Genomic DNA, 25941 nt, shown 5'->3' with positions numbered 1-25941 from the left:
TTTTTCCATTTAAGTTACACCGCCGCAAAATCTCTAACTAAGTGCCCGATCCACAAAGCACTTACCTAGAAATTTTGAGCGGTGTAACTTAAATCGGGCCGGCGCAAGGCGTTCCTCTTCTCCAGGGGGCGATTACCATTTAAATGAGGCGCGCTCCCGCGCCGGCCGTACTGCGCATGCTCGTGACGTAATTTTCCCGACGTGCATAGCGCGAAATTACGTTACGTCGGGCTTTGTGGATTGCGACGGGGCAATAAAGTTGCGTCGGGTAAAAAAAAAGATACGGCGCCAAAAAAAAATATTTAATTTAAAAAAAATCGCGTCGCGAGCAAGAAAGGTCTGTTTTTACAAGGTGTAAACAGTTTGGGCCAAATCCTCAAAAGAGATACGACGGAGTAACTGCTGTTACGCCGTCGTATCCCTGGTCCTAACTATGGAACTGATCCACAGAATCAGTTTCCCATAGTTAGGCAGAAGATCCGACATGTGTAAGGGACTTACACTGCCGGATCTTAGGATGCAGTACCGCATCCGCCGCTGGGGGCATTTCGCGTCGAAATGCCGCCTCGGGTATGCAAATTAGGACTTACGGAGATCCACGAAGCTTTTCAGCTTCGTTTTTTCTCCGTAAGTTTTATTTTGCTAACGCAAAATTAGGGCTGCTTTTACAAGGTGTAAACTGTTTACACCTTGTAAAAACAGACCTTTCTTGCTTGCGACGCGATTTTTTTTAAATTGTAATTTTTTTTTTGGCGCCGTATCTTTTTTTTTACCCGACGCAACTTTATTGTCCAGTCGCAATCCACAAAGCCCGACGTAACGTAATTTCGCGCTATGCACGTCGGGAAAATGACGTCACGAGCATGCGCAGTATGGCCGGCACGGGAGTGCGCCTAATTTAAATGGTAATCGCCCCCTGGAGAAGAGGAACGCCTTGCGCCGGCCCGATTTAAGTTACACCGCTCAAAATTTCTAGGTAAGTGCTTTGTGGATCGGGCACTTAGTTAGAGATTTTGCGGCGGTGTAACTTAAATGGAAAAAGTTACGTTGCGCCAGTTTTTTGAGGATTAGGCCCCTTACACCTTGTAAAAGCAGCCCTAATTTTGCGTTAGCAAAATAAAACTTACGGAGAAAAAACGAAGCTGAAAAGCTTTGTGGATCTCCGTAAGTCCTAATTTGCATTCCCGAGGCGGCATTTCGACGCGAAATGCCCCCAGCGGCGGATGCGGTACTGCATCCTAAGATCCGACAGTGTAATTCAATTACACATGTCGGATCTTCGTCCTAACTATGGAAAACTGATTCTGTGGATCAGTTCCATAGTTAGGACCAGGGATACGACGGAGTAACAGCAGTTACTCCGTCGTATGTCTTTTGAGGATTTGGCCCATTATTCTTACCCGTGTCTCCTATATTCGCTCCGTTGAAGCACCACATACATCCTACATTCAGCACTTGTTTGTGCTGTGCTTTCATTCTTAGGCCTCTACATTACTGCAGAACATTGTAGATCATTTTGGGGTCAGAAATCATAATGATGGGCCTATAGAAACATTTTAGGGGAGGGACTTAAAATGCAAGGTCTAACACTAAACGGAAACGTAGGTGCTTTGCATGGCCTTTAGCTGTGACAGGAAGGCTTAGGAGGCTGCTACAGGTATGTGTAGGTGGACAAGCCCAATGTTCAACATGAAAACCTCTAGAATTGTTATAGGTGTCTGTTGCCTAGCTATGGTGTCCATGTGTTTATGCAGTTGAAGGGTACGAAAATGTGGAAATGATAACTCTAGCCAGGAGAAAAAATACTTGGAAATCCATATTATCTAAACCAATGATTTTGTTTTCAGTAACAAGCATTCACCAATAATATGCAATCATTACAGGTCCCCCTTGCTGGGACCATGTTACACCGCATTATCTAAAACAACATTTCCCATCAAAAAAAAATTCCATGCCCAGTGCAACCAAACCCAGAAAAAATACACACAGTTAAAGAAGAATCCATATATACTTACTGAATTACTAAAAGCGTTGTTGCCTGAAAGAGGACCTACACTGTGGAAACTATGCCCAAGGGCAAATGGCTAGTCGCCAGTATTACACAAGGTCTCCCTGCAGCTAAACCTTTACTAATTTGCCTTGTCCTGCACAATGTTTCTGTGTGGAGGCAGCCATCTTGATAGACGTATAGGATTTTGTTTCCTTATATCAGAGCTGTCCCAATGATAACTAGTAATCTGATAACTGGTGGGGGGAAACTGGACAGGATCGGGAAGCACTGATACCTGCCCCAGAGATGCAGCAGGAAGTTAGAGGAAGTGAACTTTTAGACAGTTGTCTCTGGAACAGGTTTCCCCATCCAAAGACTTCGTCTTACCCCTTGTTCTGGGGACAACTCAAAAATGTGGTATTTTCCATCACTTTAATCCTTGGTGACAATAGTCAGCTACCAGTATATATAGAAGGGTGAGTCCCCCCCAACAAGGACACAGATCAATATAAAAATCCAACCCCTAATATAAGAGTCCAACCCCTCCCAAATCTATCCAAAACTAAAGAAATACTAAAAAGATTTTGCGTTAAGATACATCATCAACATCATATCAGTATTCAGTAAGTCTGTATGAATTATTCTGTACCTGTGTATTTTTGCAAAAAAATTATCTTGGCAATTTTGTACAACTGTATCTACAATATCACACCTACATTCAAGTAACATCCTATTACCGCTATCAATTTTCTTTGAGAGCAGATTATATATTACTTTACTCACATTGTTCTTATCGAGGCTGCACACGCTGATGGCATCATCCTGGTCCTGGGAACTCTGCTTCCTTTTCCTCTGCAAAACAAACACAGAAAATACGTTTACAAATTGCCCCACAAAAGATGAATAATCTGTTATCTGTTCAAAGGACCAAAGCTGGATCAGCAGGTGAATCAGAGGCAACCATCACCCTAGAATTCAGATGAATTGGGCGAATGTATCATTCTTATTATACTAACAGCTACGTTCCACATTAATAATTATGCTACTAAAATTAGTGTGTAAATTGCCTCTAGCATTTTTCCTGTTTCTTCTTGCTGGAGGCTGCCATTTTGCTGAAGTCCAGAGCCTCTGAACAGCAGTAAATCTTTAAGCTGTCAGTGTCAACACTGTGTCTTACTTTTTACATTTATTGCTCTGTATGCTGGACTCTTGATATATCAGAAAATACCTCTCTGACATTATCTAGGTAACAGATCCTATGGGCTGTAGTGCTGGTACCTGAAATAATTAGCAACAATTCTATATTATGTCAGCAGCGATCAAATTTTGCACTGGGGATGAAACCTAAGATTTGCATCAGCACCTCTTTCTCCGCTCCTAGGGGCTGACTGGCAACACAATGGGGTTGATTTACTAAAGGCAAAAAGAATGTGCACTCTGCAAGAGCAGTTGCTCAACAGCTAAGTAAATGAGCAGAAGCTCTGCTGACTTCCACCATCCAATCATGAGCAAGCAAAAATAATGTTGTGGATCGGGCATCAGCGGAGCGACGGCAGGGATTGGGCATCCATGGATCGTCGGCGGGGATTGGGCAGCCATGGAGCGTCGGTGAGGATCTGGCATCCAGGCATCGGCAGGGCCTGGATAGGGGGGGGGGCGGCCGCAGCGGCCATGGATAGATTCATGCAATGCATGAATCTATCCATTACTCATATAGGAGGTGGCAAGGAGAGAGGGGGCGCCCCTAATGGACAGGCCACCACTGGTGCAAAGTCTGGTGCAGGTGTGCATGGTATCCAATCAGCTTTTAACTTCAGCTTGTTCAATTAAGCTTTGAAAAAAAAAAAATTAAGTTTATGTTTTCTTTGAAGAGCTGCACCAGATTTTGCACCCTCCAGCTTTAGTAAATCAACTCCTCCATGTCCTGTCTATTAAGTCTCCTGCAGCCCAATCTCCTCCCAGCGTTATCAATTTGTGCCTCTGCAGAAATCCCTCTTCCTAAGCAGCATCTTTTAAAAATAGGAAGCAGATATGCAATGTGACCTGATTTTAAAAGATGATTTCTGAAAATGTTATTTCTATTTAAACCTAAAGGGCTTTTAAAGGAGTTGTAAAGGAAGAAAAAATGTGGCTAAAATTAATGGGCCAGATTCACAAATGAGATACGACGGCGTATCTCCTGATACGCCGTCGTATCTCTGTTTCTATCTATGTGACTGATTCATAGAATCAGTTACGCATAGATTGCCATAAGATCCGACAGGTGGAATTGTTTTACACTGTCAGATCTTAAGATGCAATACGGCCGCCGAAATTTAAAAAAAAACGTTGTTTGCGTAAGCCGTCCGGGAATACAGAATTACGCTACGCGCGTCGCCGTTCAAAATAATGACGTCACGGTGCGCAAAGCACGGCTGGAGTTAAGAAACGGAGCATGCGCAGTAGGTCCGGCGCGAGTGCGCCTAATTTAAATGGCACACGCCCATTTAAATTGGCCCGCCTTGCTCCGGAGGCCGCCGGCGTAGTTTTCATCGCAAGTGCTTGGTGAATCAGGCACTTGCGATGAAAAATTGCGGTGGTGTAACGTATCTACGATACGTTACGCCACCGCTGCCCTACTTGAATCTGGCCCAATGTCTGCAAGGTAGACAGACAGAATAGTGTAATGATTCTGTTAAAAAACGAGTAAATACCTATTAAATTCCTTCATCTATATCACTTCCGGCATTCTAGTTTCTGTTCTCTCATTCACTTCCTGGTTTGCATCGCTCGTTCATGTAAGAACTACATTTCCCAGTATGCATTGCGGCACGCCCAGTAATTCACACCTCCTTGAAGTCTCTAACACGTAGAGAGCGTCCTGCCGCACAGATGTAGTTCCCAGGAGGGGGTGAGCACGTTACTGACCACCGCAGTAAAGCCTCTCATCACGGTGGTCAGTAAAATCAGATAAGCAGGAAGTGAACAGAACAGAGAAGAAATAGAGCAACTTCTGAGCAAAAACGAACAATGAGGAAGTAAAAAGAGGAATGTCTGCAGGTAAAGGATGCTTATTATGAAAAAAAAAAATGTTTTTCTTTACAACCCCTTTAAAGCATGTATCTGTTTTTGCATACTTACCAACTTTTGAACTTGAAGCTGACTTCCAGCTGCCTGTCACTTTAAAAGAGTTTATGTGACCAAGCAGGTCCAGATGAACTATTGCCTTCACTAACATATGCCCACTACTGTTCCACTCCCAGAAAAAACTGAGAGCACAAGGTTTCCTCTGATTAGCTGAGGTGGAGATTGTGGTGTCATCTGCCTGTCTCTCTATCTCAATCAGAGGATGCCTTGAATTCATTCAGAAAATACAAAGCTTCCTGTGAATGGCTGAGCAGCATTCAGCCCAGACTCAGGTTTGTCCTGGGAGCTGGACGGGAAGTTTCCATCCCATGCCCCGAACACAGCTCTGTATACTGTATGTAGCTGAGATTATACTGTGTTAACTGCAGGTGCATCTCTTAGTGAAGGTAACAGTTAATTTGGACCAGCTCAGCCCAAACAAACACATTTAAAAGTGACAGAAAGCTGAAGTTAGGCTTTGACAATGAGGGCCAATTTTTAAAAGAGCAGAATGTGGCATGTGTAAAATTGTTTATTAAAGGGTTAGAAATTAAAGCTTGCTTGGTTGTATTTCTCCTGTGGATCACATGAGTACAGTTCGTTCTGCACTAGTGTGATCCGTTTTCAGCAGACAGCGGGCTGTTGGCTGACATCACAGAGCAGGGCTTTTTTTCAGCGGGAACGTGGAGGAACGCAGTTCCGGCACCACCAGCACTGAATGTATGTAACGGCAAGGGGTGCTGGGGTGTGCTGGAGGACCTATGGATGCTGGCTGGGGGGATCTATTGTTGCTGGGGGTTGATTGTTGTCAGGGAGGTCTATTTTTGCTGGTGGGTGATCTATTGTTTCTGCTGGGTGATCTACTGTATTGCTTCTGAGAGGTCGTATGTTGCCAAGAGAGATCTATAGTTCAGGGAGAGCCAACTGTTGCTGGCTGCTAGAGGGTCTATTGATGCTGGGGTGAATCTTTTGTTGCCGTGGGGCATTTTGTTGTACGGCAGGATTTATTGCTCCTTGGGGGAACTATTGTTGCTGATTTCAGGGGATTTATTTTACTGTTTTTTTAATTGTTGCTGAGGGAAGGGGTCTATTGTTGTGAGGGGTCTATTGTTGCTGATTTCAGGGATCTATTTCTGTTTTTCTTGTTATCATTAACAGATTCCATAAAAATTACTGGGAGGTGGGTAGGGAGTAGAACCTCAAGACGGTGCTCAGAGGTCGGTAGGGGGCGGAGACAAAGGGTGACTCAGAAGGGGGGAGTACCTACACCTACTTCCTGAGAAAAAAGCCCTGGATAAAGGTAAACTGTAGATAGCAATAAAAAACTGGCAGGTGTTCTAATCCTTCTTCCCTCTATTAACCAGTTAACAACCGCCCTATAGACGAAATACGTCTACAAGGCGGTTGCTTAACTCTGGGAGGATGTCCATGGACGTCCTCCCAGAATCGCGCTCCCGCGGATCACGGATCACGGTAAATCGCAGCTGACGGAGCGATCACTTGTAAACAAACCGGCGTCATGTGATGACGCCGGTTCCTCCCTACCCTCTCTGTACCGAACGGTACAGTGTGAGAGAGGAGAGGGGAGAGAGCGAATGCAGCACGAGTGCTGTGGGCTGGATCTGTGGCAAATGCAGTCACAGATCCAGCCATCCCTCCCTGTGCAATACTCTGCAATACTCCACAATATTCTGCAATACCCCAAAATACTCTGCAATACACCAAAATACTTTGCAATACCCCAAAATACTCTGCAATACCCCACAATACTCTGAAATACCCCACAATACTCTGAAATACCCCACAATACTCTGCAATACCCCACAATACCCTGCAACGTCGCCTATGGGGATTTTTAAGTAGCGAAGTTTGGCGCCATTCCACGAGCGTGTGCAATTTTGAAGGGTGACATGTTGGGTATCTATTTACTCGGCGTAACTTCGTCTTTCACATTTATGCAAAAGAATGAAGAACAAATACTAAATTTGCTAAATTTTATAACAGAAACAAAGAAAAATTCATTTTTTTTACAGAATTTTCAGTATTTTTTCTCTTATAGCGCAAAAAATAAAAAACCCAACGGTGATTAAATACCACCAAAAGAAAGCTCTATTTGTGTGAAAAAAAGGCCGAAAATGTCATTTGGGTACAATGTTGTATGACTGAGTAATTGTCATTCAAATTGTGAGAGCACCGAAAGCTGAAAATTGGTCTGGTTATTAAGTGGGTTTACGTGCCCAGTGGTCAAGTGGTTAAAAAAAGGGGGAAAAAGTTTTGCATTTAGTACTACAGTACTTTGACAGTAATAGGTCTGGGTGTGGTTCATTTCTATAGGCACAATTTGAATTAAATTACATTACTGAAACCACCATACAACCGTACATACTCACAAAAAATGTAATTATTTAGAACCACATTTATTGAAGTTGACACATGGATGGTGGTAACTGTCAGTCAACAGACACTGGCGGCATATGCTTTTCAGTTTTGCTTACATGTTCTACATAGTTTACATTTTGAATGCTGGGAGTGTCTATAACCAGTTTACGCAAACCAGGTTCTCCAGCATCTCAAAAGAACATACAGTACTATACTTCTAGCAAACATAGCTGGGTGTAAAACAGCTGATTACAGTAAACAGGGGTCCTGCTCTTCTAAAAAACCGGCAAGGATAGACTTGTCTATTCAGGCTTTAGATGTAAAAAGCACACCTTTTGTTTTTGATACACCTGGAATGTACAGTATTTAGCTAAAGATGGTCTTAGAAGGATTGTTTTTTGTGTTTTTTTTTTTTTTATCATTCAGCCAGCTACAAAAAAAAGGAATTCCCTAATGAAGGAATACTCCGCTCTGCACTATTGTATTTTGACGGCTGTTCGGCCCCATGCACATGAGAAGCAAATGCAAACACATGTAAACTCAAGTTTTCAAAGGCAAAAACCGGCGTTTAAAAAGCCCGTTTTGGCCGCAAATTTCGCTGCGTTTTGCCACGTTTAGTGGCGTTTTACCGCGTTTGCGGCTATCAGCGTTCATAACAAAGACATTGTAGACCCTCCCAAAGCTTTGAAACGCAAAAAACGTTTGCGTCTGAACCCAAAATTTTGCGTCTGAAAAAACGAGCCTAAACCCAACTGCTTTAAAACGCTAAAAAACGTGAATGTGTGCATGGACACATAGGATAACATTAAATGTGTTAAAAAAAATGCCCAAATGCCTCTGAACTCGAGTTTACCAGCGTCTCATGTGCATGGGGCCTTAGAATACACTGATCAGTGCTGCATCCAGTTGGCTGCAGCACTGATCGAACTGAAATTTCAAGCAGTCCCCTTTGTGAGAAGTCATTTATTATTTCATGAGAATTTTAATCCATTTATAACCAGCTTAAAGTGGTTGTAAAGTCACTGATCACAAATCCTGGAATTGTTACAGCAAGATATACAGTGCAGTGTATGTGTTTTAAAAAAATTATGCAGCTAAAATACCTTATTTTACCGTGCTGCTGTGCGGTCATGTGACCTCGCCGCACTCTCCTTTCCCGATCTGAGGACTACAGTGGGAGGGGCTGAGATTCTCCTCCGATATCAGCCGGGAGGAGAGGAGGTGAGCGGTGTGAAGCCATGTGACGGCACGGCGGGGCTATGAATTTTTTAAAGACACAGACACTGCACTGTATACCTTGCTGTGACAGAGGGGATTTCAGGATTTGTGATCAGCGACTTTACAGCCACAGCAGAATAGTGGAGGGAGGGGCGGGAAGGAGAAGGTTGATACACAGACTCCAGAGCTGACAGGCAGGGAGGGAGGGGAGAGGGAGAGACTGCGGGATGACGGAGGCACTTAAACTGACCACAGTATCATGGATCAGCGACCATGATTACCGTGGTCAGCACACTAAGGGGAACACAGAAACAGGCAGGATCAACCAGGTATTTTACAGCTTACAGAGGGACAAATTACACAGCATAAGCACTATGCTGTATATCATGCTTTAATGGAACAGGATCTTTTTTTATTTTATTTTTATTTAGGGTTACAACTTCTTTAAGTTAACCAAAAATTTTAAATGGTGTTCAACACTCACGCCTAGCATTCCATGAAAGTGGAGGAGGGAACTGCCAATCGGTCCCAGCTGAAGTACCCCCAATCCTGGACGGGTCTCTGCCAATGTCATGTATCAATGCCTAGGTAGCGAATGAGAACCTTCCACCTAAGATACACACGGTACCCGAGTGGATCACCCACCTCCGCTGTGGCATATGATGGAAAAGACTTGCGGGTTTCACTCTGTAAGTATTTTTTAGTAAGTGACTGTCCCTGATAATTTCCTTTCATTAGAAGGTTTTATTTATTAATAGTTACCTTATTTTTTCGTAAACATGTGCATCTTACCCCTGATGATTAGCAGGAAACCAAGAAACGCGTCGGGTCTTCAACTAAGGTTCCTAGCTAAAGCTTGTTTTAATTATGAATTCAATCAATATTACTCTTTCTCGTATGTATCTGTATCATGTTATGTATTTTTGATTTGTAAATGTATTGATTTATGTATTTCTTTGTAAGACTTGTATTAATCATGACCATCGATTTGTTTGCATTTAATTCATTATTATTATTACAAATGATATACTAATCTTTTATGATTATATCTGCACTATATTTTATTTTATTATGCTCTTAAAATCAATGCTCTAAAAATCAACTATTATGCCTTAAAAATAACCCTCAGGGGTTAATGACATCAAATCAAAATAAAAAAAATCTTTATTCATTCATCCATATTATTACTATCCACAATGACATGTTTCATCTAAAGTCCCATTTCTATTTCCTATTATTTTTTTCAAATTAATTAGGTATAGAAGCATGCCATTGTTATATCATGGTTGTGATAGGTCACTCTTTCTAATTTTTCCCTATGTTTTAATTGTGTGAAATAAGACTGCATGATGCATATTAATTAAAAACAATTGCATAAAATGACCACACCAACATAATTCTGTGAGAATTTGGCATCCAGAACTGCACACGCATATAAATCCCATGTAGTACCACTTCCATAATGGCACTCACTGGTCAGTGCCCACGGAAGCACGGTTATAGGGACAACAAGCAGGGTTGGGGGGGGGGGTAATATTTTTTTTTCTATAATTCCCTCTTCTGTTTACAGAACATCTGGACATTAGTTGGCTAAATTCAACAAGAGAATTGTAGGGGGTAGGGGGAACAGGGGATGTAGAGAGGTGTCAAAAAACTCTTTAGGGTTCAGGAAACATGAAACCATCTCTCCATTCTCTTGTATAGCTTACAAAGCAGACAGCACGCTGCCTCCAATAGCACATTCTAGCAGTTTTATTAAAATGATTACATAAGAACCGTAGTGGAGCTTGTACACAAGGGTATCTTCATTATTTGTGTGCCTAGGGCAGCATAATTCCTATATAGGGCCCTTGATGAGGTCTCCATGCAGTCACCACTTGGCAAATCCATTGCACTGTGTACAATGGTGAGTACACTTTCCTTCCATACATACAGCAGTATCGCATATCTTTATTCCTGTAGATTTATGGGAGCTGTGAAATTGCCATCCCATAAGAGAGGGCTGTGTTTTAGCATTGAATATCCTTAACCTCACTTTGTGAACACTCTGAACCTTTCTGACAATGAGAGAAATCAATTTAGCACAGGCCGTATAGCTGCCGCTCACGGGGCTTATGGGGAATTAAATAGGACCGGTCAGGTGATGTGTGTTTTTGCAGCTGTTATGGAGTACCATGGTGAAAAGCCAGGTACCTCCGGACGAAAGCGGAGGATATGTCATTTTCCATTTGGTAAAAATATCAATGCAAATCTTTATGACTAGTAAATGTATCCAGTTGCATCTTAGGAAATCTGAAGCAGTCAAATGAAAAGAATACAAATGTAATATGCGGGATGAAGGGGACATACGTCATCCTTACCTGAACCCTCAGAATAAGGCAATAAAGAATTACAGTGAGTCAGAAACTTGTCATATTTGATTTGTTTGTACTAGACTAGGATCAGGTATCTTTTCCCGACACAAGATAGATTGGGTACAGGACATAGTACAGGTACACAGGACAGTACAAACAATAAAACATCAGGACCATACTACAAGATTCATGTTGGTAACTATATTGCTTCATAAAAACAATCAGACACCTAGATCAAATAATAAAGAATAGTAAAACATTTAATAAAAAGATAGTAGTAAAAAATCTATGGGCCAGATTCTCTGGGGAGATACGACGGCGTAACTCCAGATACGCCGTCGTATCTCAGCGTTGTGCCGTCGTATCTATGCGCCTGATTCTTAGAATCAGTTACGCATAGATATCTCTTAGATCCGACAGGCGTAAGTCTCTTACGCCGTCGGATCGTAAGTGCATTTTTATGCTGGCCGCTAGGGGCGTGTACGCTGATTTACGTGTCGAAATATGTAAATCAGCTAGATACGCAAATTCACGAATGTACGCCCGGCCGACGCAGTAAAGTTACGCCGTTTACGTTAGGCTTTTCCCGGCGTATAGTTACCCCTGCTATATGGTGGCGTAAGTGCTGCGCACCAATGTTAAGTATGGCCGTCGTTCCCACGATGAAATTTGAAATTTTTACGTCGTTTGCGTAAGTCGTCCGTGAATGGGGCTGCATTTACGTACACGTCCAAACCAATACGTCCTTGCGGCGTACTTTGACACAAAGCACACTGGGATATTCCACGGATGGCGCATGCGCCGTAAGTGAAAAACGTCAATTACGTCGGGTCATGGATAATTTACATAACACACGCCCACCTCTTCACAATTTGAATTAGGCGGGCTTACGCCGGCCGATTTACGCTACGCCGCCGCAACTTACGGAGCAAGTGCTTTGAGAATACTGCACTTGCCCGTCTAAGTTGCGGAGGCGTAACGTAAATCAGATACGTTACGCCCGCACAAAGTTACACGCTCCTACGAGAATCTGGCCCTATGTATTTATGCTGCATTTATCACTGGAAACGTACAACTCCCCGCCACTTTATTTTTTTTGTTTAAAAACTTTTTTATTTATAGGAAAAATTGTTGGTACAAGAGAATATTACATATAAAAAAGAATTGTTCAGATAAACTATTGTATACGTGTAATAACATAATTTTTATAATAATTAGCCTGAATACAAGTATTAGTAAAAAAAGAAGGGGACTCTGATAAAAAAACACAAATGAAATAAAATAGATTTGAATATGGTAAATTAATTTTTAACATTTGAAAATATATTATTATTATGATGAATGAGTATTTAAATTCTTTCAAAAATATAAGTTCAGTTATTTAGGGGTTGAAAGAGAATTTTGGCGTGTTTGAACCCTGGATCCCATTTTTTGTTGTAGAAATGTGCAATGTTATATAATGTATGAAAAATTATTTCCATGAGACAGATTGGCCCGGATTCACAAAGCACTTGCGCCGACGTATCTCGAGATATGCCGCGTAAGTGAAAATATGCGCCGTCGTATCTGTGCGCCGGAGCCACAAACTAAGATACGCCGACGTAACTTGCCTACACCGGCGTAGCGTAGGCGCACATTTAGGCTGGACGCTCCCATCGTTAAGCCATTCAAATATGCAAATGAGGGAAATACGGCAAATCACAAACCTAAGTGCGCCCGACGCAAGCTACACGATGTGTGCGTAAGTTGTACATCCGGTGTAAAGTTAAGCCCCATAAAGCAGGTGTAACTCAGCAGCAGACATGCAAAGGTCTGCACCAGGGAACTCAAGCCGTCGTATTTTACGTTGTTTACGTAGGACGTGAATATGACTAGGCGTAGGTTACGTTCACGCCGTAGGCAGTGATCCAGCGTATCTTAGGCAGTTGTTCCGACATGTTTGTGAGCATGCGCACTGGGATGCGTCCACGGGACGGTGCATGCGCTGTTCGTTATACGTATCTGTCTGGCGCGCGGCCCATCAGTTGCATGGGGTCACGCCTCATTTGCATGGCTCACGCCCACTTCCACTTACGCCGGCTTACGCCTAGGAAACCCAGCACAGTTTTGGGAGCAAGTGCTCTGTGAATTCCATGCTCGTCTCTCTGCGCTGCGTCGGCGTAGCGTACAGGAGATACGCTACGCGGCATAAATGTGCACCGCTGTCTGTGAATCCGGGCCATTGAATTCAATCTTGCTTTCAACTGATTGATAGGGAATAGGTACACCTTGCTAGTACCCGGTTAGACCCCCTTTTGCCTTCAGAACTGCCTTAAAGGGATACTAAAGTTTTTCGTTTTTTTAAAAACAAACATGTCATACTTACCTCCACTGTGTAGTTCGTTTTGCACAGAGTGGCCCCCAACGTCCTCTACTGGGGTCCCATGGCGGCTCTCACGGCTCCTCCCCGCAAGAGCTAATCCCCTCTGGAAAGCTCTCTCCCGAGGGGGTTACCTTGCGGGCGTGCTCCTGTGTGATACAGTCAGCGGCCATAGCCGCCAAGTGCATGACTCAGCCTTGCCCCCCGACACACCATGTCATTGATTTGATTGGCAGCAGCGGGAGCCAATGGATACATAATTTGCCCCACGTCCATTTGCTTTCTATTGGGATCACTGAATACCATCTGTTCCTGCAGAGATCTGTGATGGCCGATTGCTGATAATTTGTCTGAGCGCATTTGACTCGGTGACAGAGTCCTTAAACTCTGGTAAGAGTCCATCTTACACTGGGTGGTGGAGCACGTTGGCGATTGTTGGATCACGCACATCATCTGTTAACTGCTACTTTTGCACCAATGTATGAACTTTATTTGTCATTTCAGTAATGGATTTCACTTGCACATTGTGGCATTGTTTGTTCACTTTCTCATTGACTTTATTAGCGCTGCAATATATATTTTTTGTTTTATTCTATTGCACAGTTTATCTGACTGTTTTTTGATTTTTCAGCACGTTTTGGATTTTTTTTTTCTTATTCGATTTGTCAGCGCTTTTTTCCCCCCATTGTTGCACTTTTATGCTATATGTTGTGTGCTGCAAAAAAAAAAAAAGGATTGTGTGCACTCCCTAATGCACAAAAAAAGGTTAGGGTTTACGCAATCAATGCATGATGTGAACGGGCCCTAACATTTCATCCAAGGATTGAACAGGTGCATATCAAAGCAGGCTTTTGGGGTAAATCTAGCACAACCACTGTAAACATTCTCATGGAAGATTTTCCTTTAATCTTCTAATGTGTGTGTTTTCTGGGGGGTCAGCAAAGTATCACATTCATAATGCATGTTTTATTACTCATTTTATCCATTTGTGAGTCACGTTCGATGAGTGGAAAATACATGTAAGATGCAGAGAATGCAAAACACAAGCAGAACTATTGGGCTTGTACTCAGCAGGTAAAGGTAACATGATTTTATAAAACTTGACAGTCATACCAAAAACAGAGTTGGATAATTGTTCCCAAATGTCTGCCGTCTGCATGAAAAGTCAATTTTAGTCTAGCTGGATTAGTGTTACACCGGTGCTAGGTTCTTGATGTAGGGGTTCAGTGATGACATACTGTCAGGGAATAGGATAAGGGTCATGCCTCTGCCCTCCACCTAGTTTATGGACCAGTAGTCAACACTAGCAGCATCCATTAGAAATATCTGAGATACAGTGGATATAAAAAGTCTACACACCCCTGGTAAAATGTCAGGTTTCTATGATTTATAAAAATGAGACAAAGACATTTTCCGGCGTATAAGATGACTTTTTGGATGCAAAAAAATGCATCCAAAGTCGGGGGTCGTCTTATACGCCGGTGACAGTCTGCTGCGAGCGTCCATGATTTAAAAGCCGCTCCTTCTCCTCAGAGTGTCCTGTGATTGTTCTGCCCCCTACAGACCACAGGTGCCATGTAATCTTTTTACTGCAACTGGCCACCACACCGACGCTTGGGCTTTTTCTACTCCCAATGGACAAATTCGCCTAAAGTCTGAAGGACAGTACAATGACTCTTTGTTTAGAACATTTGGAGACCCCTGTATTGTGGTGCTATAATTTTATGTTTTATTGCAGTGCCCTTACCATAATGAATGCTATCAGGTTGCAGTGCCCTTACCATAATGAATGCTAACAAAATGTGCTTTAATTCCCAGTACCAGACTGGAAGCTTTAAAAAAGGGCCAAAATTTGTAGCAGTGGATATAGTCCTGTACACACAACCGGGATTCCCGGCGGTATAAAGTCCGCCGGGAATCCCGACAGAAAAACCGAGAACCTGCTCGGTAACTTTCCCCGTGTACACACGAGAGGTTTTCCCGTCGGGAAAACTGCGGGGAGAGCTTTGGCCAGGAATCCCGGCTGTGTGTATGCTCCCTCGCAGTGTTTCCCCATAGGAAAACTGCCGGGATTAAAACCGCCGGAAATCCCGGCGGGAAAATAGAGAGCAGGTTCTCTATTTTCCCGCCGAGATTCCCGGCAGCTTTCCTGTCTGGAAAACTACGAGGAAGCATACAAACGACCGGTTTTCCCGGCCAAAAGCTCTCTTGGCAGTTTTCCTGGCTAGTCTTCTTCTCATAATTTTTGGAGGAACGTCCAGTTCTTGGTAATGTCACTGTTGTGCCATATTTTCTCCACTTGATGATGACTGTCTTCACTGTGTTTCATGGTTTATCTAATGCCTTGGGAATACTTTTGTACTCTTCTCCTGACTGATACCTTTAACACTGAGATCCCTTTGGAAGCTCTTTGCGGAACATGGCTTTTGCTGTAGGATGCGACTAAAAAAATGCCAGGAAAGACCTACTAGAACAGCTGAACTTTGTTTGGGGTTAATTAGAGGCACTTTACCCAGATGTGCCCAGAAGCTTCAAATGACACCACTGCTTTAACAGAAGTTTAAATACTTCAATATCTCAAAAAAATAATAATAATAATAATTCACTTTTTAATTCTACAAATTCTATGAATGCACTATAACAGACACAAACAATGAAGCTGCTCTGGCTAGTAAAGCCACATGGTAACACTTTGAGGTTACTTGCTTATCTTTTGTCCACAACTAAGACTTACTGACACGTGAACTTGAAACCGGTTAGTGTATAATTACTAGCACACACGAAGAACTCTGGGATAGCGCATTTGACCTGACTTCGCTGTGTCGAGGCTTGCCAGAAATCACTATCCCGAGTTCAAGGTGCCTCTAGACACACCATCAGCAATATCCTTTCATTGATGTCTACTGAGAAGCTGAAATAAGTCTTGTGAGCCCCTTCTCATGCCAATGCAGAATTACAGATACCAGATGTCTCTTCTTGCTGTGACAGTATACAAACTGCTGAAGTGTGATATTATCTTTGTTATAGCTAGAAGGGACAGAAACAGAAGTCCCGTCAAATGCTGCCAGCTCTGCTGCATCTGGGATACAACAAATATTTTCAACACTGAATTACACTGAAACACAAACGGCCTTCCCCTTTACTTTCCTTTTGTGGTTTGGCCAAAAGGCAATATGGGCAACGGTTATATAAACTCAACGCAACCCTTGCCATTTTCCAAAGTACACAATTTACAGCCTGAACTGAACTCAGGAACTTGGAGCAATCCTGGTTTAGGCCCCATTAAAATGTGTGCGACTTGTCCTGTGATTTGGGACTGCAAAGTCGCATAACAAGTCATACCCCATGATTTCCATTCATATCTGTGCGATTTCAAGTCACAGCGACTGCAAAGTAGTCCCTGCACTACTTTGGTCCAATTTTATTGCAACTTGAGGTCCATAGGCCTCAAGATTACACAGGCATTGCTTAAAGTCACGTCACTATCGCATCAAAAATTGTGTCAAATTTACGGCAAAAGTCGCACAACTTTCAGGTCGCACAAGTGTGAAATGGGCCCTACTGTATGCTGGCTGTCTGTGTTTTCTCTTGTGGACTACAGCTTGTTCTTTAATGCACATCAGAAAGAGGAGGTTGGCTGCCAATCATTTCTCCTACTCACTACCCAACATATGCACAGTATCTATCAACTCGTCTAAGACAGCCAACCAAAACATGAGATGTTGAAATCAGACGTAGCTGGGGACTGGTGGATAGGTCTGTAGAATCACGTTTTGGCAGAGGGCTGATGTTACAGCTATTTAACAATAATTTTCTACCTGTGCTTTCTCTAACAGATCTCCACCATCTGCTGTATTAGACACCCTTTGGTATCAAATGCATATATATATATATAAATAAAATATACTTCACTACAATATTCTAACACATTATATCATACAGATATTTACTGTGCACACATCCAACTAAAGAATAAAAAAACTATAATAATTCCTTAACCGAAAAGGTGCTCAGTGCTTTATAGTAACGTGTCAAGACTCCAACAACAACCAACAACAATGCCCAACAATAGGTCGGCAAAGTAGCGAGTTTAGGTGCGGCATCAAGTTTACAGGTAGGGCAAGGAAGAGTTAAGGGTGGGAAAAGTGTAGTGGGAGGGACAATTAGCTGGATTCAGGTAGATGGGTGCATCTTTCAGGTGGCGTAGCGTATATGCTGTTCAGTGCAGCATTATCTTGCACGTTTCACGCACGTAGGGCAGCCCGTTGAAATGAAAAGGCTGCCCTACACGTGAGGCAAAATCTGTGCACTCATTTGCATGGTGTAAATAGAGCCTAATGCCTCATACACACGACCGGGTTTCCCGACCGGAAAACTGCGATGAGAGCTTTTGGTCCGGGAATCCCGGCCGTGTGTATGCTCCCTCGCAGTTTTTACGACGGGAAAACTGCCAAACCCGCCGGCAAAAAAAAGAGAACCAGCTCTCTTTTTTCCCGTCAGGATTCCCAACTGACTTTTTCCCGTCGGAAATCCCGAGCCTGTGTAAGGGGCAACAGTCACATTCGCTTGGCAAGAGTAACAACAATCGTTTTTACTTACGAAGCTGTGGAAAGAAACCTGAATTTACTTTGTAACATACCCCTACCCTTTCTATAAGGAATTATTGAGACAGCTCTTGTATTTTTTATGCCTACAAAATGAAGTGGTTAAAACGTTTAACTCTGCCAAAAAATCCCCCTCCCATATGAAGCTGACGAAAGTAAAATCTTTACAATCAACGTCTGAAGTTTTATTGGTTAGAGGAACTGGCACATTACATGCTAGAAATATGAGTTCTGTTTATTAAGTGGGGTAATTACATAGACTTAGGGGTGGATTTATAGCTTTTTTCACGCACAAGATTCTGAAAAGGAGAGGAAAAAACTCGAATCTATGTGCTTTAAAGTAGGATCAGCAGGCAGAATAAATATTTTGTGGTACTGCTATGCTTATTATATTTTTATGCTACCAGGAGGCATACATTTGATCAAATAGACCCATTCTTACACCAACCTCTGTATACGGAGTTGTGCACAGATTTTGGTAGGATGTAGCTCATCGCTGTATAATTTAGGCCTGTTTGATCTTTGTGAACCTGAAAACCATTTAAGCCTTCTCCATTGTTCTTTGCATGCGTGCCCACCTCTAGGGCCCGGTACAGACGAGCGGACATGTCCGCTCGGAGATTTCTGTTTGATGGTTGTACACACCATCAAACAGAAATCCGCCCGGACAGGATACGCGGTGACATGCCGCGCCGTCGCCGCGACGATGACGTGGCGACGTGCACGGCCCTGGAAGGTCAATGCTTCCACGCATGCGTCAAATCACTTTGACGCATGCGAGGGCTTTCGGCCGAGCGGACATGTCCGGTGAGTCTGTACAGACGACCAAACATGTCCGACGGACAGGCTTCCAGCGGACATGTTTCTTAGCATGCTAAGAAACATTTGTCCTCTGGAAACCTGTCCGATCCGCCGGACAATTGTCCGGTCAGCCGTACACACGACCGAACATGACTGCTGAAACTGGTCCGCGGACCAGTTTCAGCGGACATGTTCGGTCGTGTGTACAGGGCCTAAGAAAAATTCTCTGCTATTGTACCTTCAGCTAGATTCACCTCAGACATTCAGACCGTTAGGATTCATGGCCACATCTCCAAAACTTTATTAACTACCTGCAACCAAGATGGCCATGCACCTTGCAATCTAAGGCCGGCCACTCATGGCCATGGGTTGCAGGAAAGAAATGTGCTTGATTTCCCCGTCAACACAGACAGTGTTGATGCAGGAATCCCTGCTACTGGGCCATTGTCTTCTCTGGCAGGCTGGTTGTACCCAAGTTGATTGATCGATCAACTTGGTACATTCAGCCTACCCATTAACGGATCGGCTGGTTCCTGCTGAACAGACTAATTCTGGAATTACCTTTAGATGTCTTATGTAGTCTGAGAGCCTGCATGACTGGATACAAATATATTGGACTAGAAAAAGGGGGATGAGAATTGGGATTATGGTGGTGCCTCAAAAATACAAGTAACAATGATGCTTAAAATGTATAATGTTTTAACAAATAAATGTTGTAGATATACGATACAAACATGGGTGCTTAATAACAGTAGAAAAATGCATATAGTATTTAATACTGGCCAGAGTATTAACAGCCTACTGAGGTTACAGGTCAATGGTCCCTACATGTTTTGCCAAAACGCTGGCTTCTTCAGGGGAAGTAATCGTAACCCCTGAAGAAGCCAATGTTTTGAAGTTGCAGCAGAATACATATTGGCCTCAATTTCTGCAGAAATGTAAATGTAAATTTTTCTATTGGATATGTTTTATAGCAGATAGTAAAAAATATAGTTTTTGTTTTAAATTGTCTGTCTTTTCTGTTTAAAAACAAAAACCGCAGAGGTGATCAAATAGCACCAAAAGGAATCTCTATTTGTGGGGGGAAAAAAGGACAATTTTATTTGGGTACAGTGCCGCACAACCATGCAATTGTCAGCTAGGGCTCATTAACACTAGGCTTCGGCTTTAACACACATTAATGGCTAGTTTACACTTGCTTCAAAACAAGGCTTCGTTAAAGCTCTCTGAACGCTAGTCAAAGCTCCTGTCACAAAATAAAATGGTTATCTTACAGTCCTGTTTACACCTTGCTTTTGCTTTGCTTAAACAATTATACCCCATGTAGCTTTAGTGATGCTTCAAAGCCTCTATAGAAGTCTATGGCAAAGCTTGCTTGAAGCCCCACCGAAGCCTCACCGAAGCCACACTGAAGCCTCACCGAAGCCCCATTAAAGCTCCTCCAAAGTCTCATCAAAGCCCCACGGCTCCACCAAAGCCTCATCGAAGCCTCGCCGAAGCCTCATCGAAGCACCAAGCAAAAGCAAGGTGTAAACGGGACTGTAAGCTACCCATTTCATTTAGTAACAGGCTTTGACTGGCGTTCAGAGAGCTTTAACAAGGCGTGTCTGAAACCATGTTTTGAAGCAAGTGTAAACTAGCCCTTAAAGGGGTTGTAAAGGTTCATGTTTTTTCACCTTAATGCATTCTATGCATTAAGGTGAAAAAACATCTGATGTTTGCCGGCCCCCCCAGCCCCCCTGTTTACTTACCTGAGCCCTCGAATGTCCCGCGTCGTGAACGCACAGGCTAATCGACTGGGCTTTTCGGCTCGTTCATTGGATGTTTGATAGCAGCACAGCCATTGGCTCCCGCGGCTGTCAATCAAATCAATGACGTGGCTATAGCCGCCGACTGTATCACTGTATGATGGGAGCGCGCCCGCAAGCAAACCCCCTTGGGAGAGCGCTTCCCAGAACGGGGGGTTAGCTGATGCAGGGAGGAGCCGAGACAGCCGCTGAGGGACCCCAGAAGACCAGGATCGGGGGCCACTCTGTGCAAAACGAACTGCATAGTGGAGGTAAGTATGACAGGTTTGTTATTTAAAAAAAAAAAGGAAGCTTTACAACCCCTTTAAATTAACGCAGTGCCGTATTGCAAAAAATTGCCTGGTCATGAAGGGGGCTGACCAAGTCCGTCCGCGGTTTTGTCCCCGGATTGCACAGAAAGTTCAGAATTAAAAAATTAAATCTGAACTACAAACACCCCCTCTCTGCCACTACTACTAGCTTGGTGTACTTTTTTCTAGGGCTGTGGAAATGAACTATTAATTAATTGATTAATCTTTAAATTTTTTGATCGATCAAAATTTTTTTAATCAATCAAAATTATTTTGATTGGTACTCACCTCTCCGCCGGCTTCCGGGCCTTCAGGGAGTCCCGTCGGAGATCCGGTGACGTCACGGACACGGCGGGGCTTGCCGTGTCCATCTGAAGGGCTCCTTTGCTGTGCCTTCATATCTGCATGCCGGCCAGCCGCCTGCCTATCTCCTTGCCTTCCCTGGTGGAGTGATCTTCCTCCATTCCCCACCCAGTAGTAGCCAGGGGGCCCGGAGAGAAAGACTTAACAGGCTGTGAGGCGGCGGCGGCAACTGGCAGAGAGTCGCTGATTGTTGCCATTACTAGTAAAAAAAAAATATGTCCCCGGATTTCATTTAAAAAATCTGGTCACCTTATCCAAGGAACTCCATTGGAATGTAGTGACCCATCTGAAGAATATCACAAGTACCTTCAGGCTCCACATGCTATTTGTATTTCAGCAGTTGTCTTACCCCAGGCATTTTTAAACGTATTTCAACTTAAGATCTCCTTAAACAGCTTGGGATCTCAATCAATTTAAACGTTTGACCTGACTGAGGAACAGAGGGCTGCCTACTGCCCAAAAAACATTGATTTGACATGCTTTGCACTGTGTCACCAACGGCTCCAATTTATGAGACTAGAATTTATTATACTGTAGGTTGTGGGGTTACATGATGCAATAAAGCAAAAAAAAGATTTATTTCTTTGCAGACAGATAACCACAACTGGTAAGGGAACATCTATACTGAAGAGACAAGATACAATTTATCAGAAAAAGAAATCAAGAGAGATTTCAAAGGAAGCCATCACAAGCGTCAAAGTGTAGGAGTTGAGAAGAAGTACGTAATGTGACATTCTACATGGACTAGGAGGGCAGATCTCGGTGTGTCCTCCTCTCATGTTCTTTTTATTGTCACAATATTCTCGCTGGAGGTGCTGACAAAACGTTGGCCTTAGACCTCTGTCTAGTACGCTATTAGCAAGTGGTAAAATACGCCTTCTGTGATGTGTATACTAATGGAAAGGGAAGAGGGGGCTGGAATGTCAAGTAATACAAAGTCATGTTCCTACAGGAAGACAAGGAGGACATTGCTGCAGGTAACAGCTGACAGCTGACTGCCGTTCTGTCGAAATGAATCTACTAAAGAGAACCTGTCAGGATAAATATAGGCAGGATGTCATCGTCTCAAAGGAGCAAAAGCAGAACTTATGTCCTTATGCTGAGCACATCTTTCACCACTTCAGCCCCCGGACCATTTGGGTGGTCAAAGACCAGGCCACTTTTTGCGATTCGGCACTGCGTCGCTTTAACTGACAATTGCGCGGTCGTGTGACGTGGCTCCCAAACAAAATTGACGTCCTTTTTTCCCCACAAATAGAGCTTTTCTTTTGGTGGTATTTGCGTTTTTTATTTTTTGCGCTATAAACAAAAATAGAGCGACAATTTTGAAAAAAAATCTATGGGCCAGATTCACGTATTTTCGCGTAAATCTGCGGCGGCGTAACGTATCACATTTACGTTACACCGCCGCAAGTTTTACGGGCAAGTGCTTGATTCACAAAGCACTTGCCTGTAAAGTTGCGGCGGCGTAGCGTAAATCCGCCCGGCGCAAGCCCGCCTAATTCAAATGGGGCGTGTATCATTTAAATTAGGCGCGTTCCCGCGCCGAACGTACTGCGCATGCTCCGTCCCTAAACTTTTTTTAATTTGGCGCCGTTCTCCGCCCCCGTGCGTCGTAACGTCGCAGGGAATGGAGATCGGAGGCACACGGGGACACTGTGTGAATCGAGCGAGGACCCGCTCACTCACACAGTGGGGATGCATCACTGGATCCAGGGACAAGGTACGGTAAGTAACTTGCCAGGAGAAGGTAAGCCGCGCCGCTGCAGGCTCTGCACAGCTACCCCGAGCGTGACTCGGGGTTACCGATAATAGCATAGAAAAACCACCCTGAGTCACGCTCGGGATCACCGCTAAGGAGGTTAAAAGTCAGCAGCTACAGTGTTTGTAGCTGATGAATTAAAAATAGAATAAAAAATTGCTCGTGGAACACCGCTTTAAAGCGGAGTTCCGCCCAAGAATGGAACTTGGAGCTTCCTACCATGTGCTTTGTGGTAGGGGGACAGAGCCCCCCTGTCCCAAGGCACCCCCCTCATGTTGAGGGCATGTGGCCTGGCCTGTCAGGCTGTATTCTCAGATAAGGGGCTGGTATGGATTTTGGGGGGGACCCTGTTCCTTTTTTTTTTTTTTTTTGACGTGAGGTTCCCCCTAAAATCCATATCAGACCCAAAGTATCAGTTTTGCTGACGTTTGGGTGGCACAGTGGTGTAGTGGGTAGCACTCTCGCCTATCAATAAAAAGGGTTGCAGGTTCAAATCCCAACCACGACACTACCTGCCTGGAGTTTGCTCTCCCTGCCTGGAGTTTGCTCTCCCTGCCTGGAGTTTTGTTGGTGTCCTCCAGGTACTCCGGTTTCCTCCCACACTCCAAAGACATGCTGGTAGGTTAATTGGCTTCTGTCTAAATTGGCCCTAGTATATGAATGTGAGTTAGGGACCTTAGATTGTAAGCTCCTTGAGGGTAGGGACCGATGTGAATATACAATGTATATGTAAAGCGCTGCGTAAATTGACGGCGCTATATAAGTACCTTAAATAATAATAATAACACAATGGCCCGGATTCACGTACATCGGCGCATAGTTATGCTGGCGTAGCGTATCGAATATACGCTACTCCGACGTAGCGCAGAGCGGCGAGCACAGTATTCACAAAGCACTTGCTCCCAAATCTACGCTGATTTCCATCGGCGTAACTCGTCGTAAGTGGCAGTGGGCGTGAGCCATGCTAATGAGGGGGCGTGAGCCATGCTAATGATGGGCCGAGCGACATCAAGATACGAATAACGAACGGCGCATGCGCCGGCCCGTGGACGTATCCCAGTGCGCATGCTCAGAATCACGTCGGAATGAACGCCCAAGATACGTCGAATCACTGCCTACGACGTGAACGTAACCTACGCCCAGCCCTATTCACGTACTACGTAAACAACGTAAAAAACTACGGCTGTGTTCCCTGGTGCAGCCATTTGCATTGATGCTGCTGACTTACACCTGCTTTATGAGTCGTAACTTTACGCCGGACGTACGACTTACGTAAACCACGTATATTAATGCGCCGGGCGCAAGTACGTTCGTGAATCTACGTATCTCACTTATTTGCATATTCGAATCGTAAATCAATGGCAGCACCCCTTGCGGCCAGCGTAAATATGCGCGCACGATACGAAGGAGTAGGAAACTTACGTCGGTCATAGGAAGCCTATTTTCAGGCGTATCTAGTTCTGTGGGCACGGCGCACAGATACGACGGCACACATTTACAATTACGCGGCGTATCTTGAGATACGTCGGCGTAAGTGCTACGTGAATCCGGGCCAATATCTCCATCAAAACTTTCTGTATTAATGGGGAATCAAGTGATTTTCTTTCCTCTGTAAGGGACAACGTTCAAGTTTTCCGGAGCTGGGATCTAACTCAGTAGGGATTGCTTAGGTTAGTGATGAGTTTTCTTTAACCACTTGAGATCCGCCCTATAGACAAAAGACGTCCACAGCGCGGCTCTCAAGTGCCGAGTGGACATCTTTTTCTGTGCATTACCCGCGCGCGCCACTGGGGGGCGCGCAGCGGGTAAACACTGTGCCGGCGCATCGCTGGGAAGCCGATGCGTATACCTGGCGGCCGCGATGTCCGCCGGGTACACGCGATCGGCGGTGACAGCAGGGACGTGGAGCTCTGTGTGTAAACACAGAGCTCCACGTCCTGTCAGGGAGAGAGGAGACCGATCTGTGTCTCTTGTACATAGGGACACAGCATCGGTCACCTCCCCCAGTCAGTCCCCTCCCCCCACCCATTTAGAACACACCCAGGGAATACATTTAACCCCTTCCTCACCCCTAGTGTTAACCCCTTCCCTGCCAATCACATTTATACAGTAATTAGTGCATTTTTATAGCACTGATCGCTGTATAAATTTGAATGGTCCCAAATTTGTGTCAAAAGTGTCCGATATGGCCTGACGAAAAAAGAAACGCAGATCGCCATTACTAGTAAAAAATAAAAAAATAAATCATAAATCTATCCCCTATTTTGTAGGTGTTATAACTTTTGCGCAAACCAATCAAATACGCTTATTGCGATTTTTTTTTTAACAAAAATATGTAGAAGAATACGTATCGGCCTAAACCGAGGAAAAACATTTAAAAAAAAAAAAAAAATTGGGATATTATTATAATAAAAAATAAAAAATATTGTGTTTTTTTCCCCAAATTTTCTGTCTTTTTTTGTTTATAGCGCAAAAAATAAAAATCGCAGAGATGATCAAATACCACCAAAAGAAAGCTCTATTTGTGGGGAAAAAAGGATAAAAATATAATTTGGGTACAGTGTTGTATGACCGCGCAATTGTCATTCAAAATGCGTCAGCGCTGAAAGCTGAAAATTGGTCTGGGCACGAAGGGGGTTTAAGTGCCCAGTAATGAAGTGGTTAAATATTGTGTCCTATAAACATTTTTTGCGCTTGTACATGTGCAAAAATAGGAATATTTATGTATCAAGAAATTATTTTTAAAGTGAGAAACTAATGCTGCAGTAGTGCTTGCTCCTGATGGCTCAGTGATCATGTGAAGCACTAACGTGAGGGGAAATATGCCCACTAGTGGAAGTCTGTGGACACAACATGCAGCATTGTAAGTGTTTGCTTCTACGGGCTGCATTCCAGATAGTGTTTAAGA

The 25941-nt window shown here is 43.7% G+C and overlaps 1 protein-coding gene across 4 annotated transcripts in view; it reads right to left on the bottom strand.

The window, feature by feature from the left end:
• Positions 1–25941, bottom strand: part of ARHGEF3 (Rho guanine nucleotide exchange factor 3) — a 463997-nt gene that overhangs the window by 226496 nt on the left and 211560 nt on the right. For all 4 annotated transcript variants that reach the window (XM_040359243.1, XM_040359244.1, XM_040359247.1 and 1 more), the window contains one exon: positions 2774–2842. In XM_040359243.1, coding sequence (XP_040215177.1) covers positions 2774–2842 — 69 coding nt within the window. The remainder of the gene's footprint in view (positions 1–2773; positions 2843–25941) is intronic.

The sequence above is a fragment of the Rana temporaria genome, chromosome 7, assembly GCF_905171775.1.
Source record: "Rana temporaria chromosome 7, aRanTem1.1, whole genome shotgun sequence".
Lineage (NCBI taxonomy): Eukaryota > Metazoa > Chordata > Amphibia > Anura > Ranidae > Rana > Rana temporaria.
Note: the sequence above shows the minus strand (reverse complement) of the source record. Positions and strands in the feature narration are given on the sequence as shown.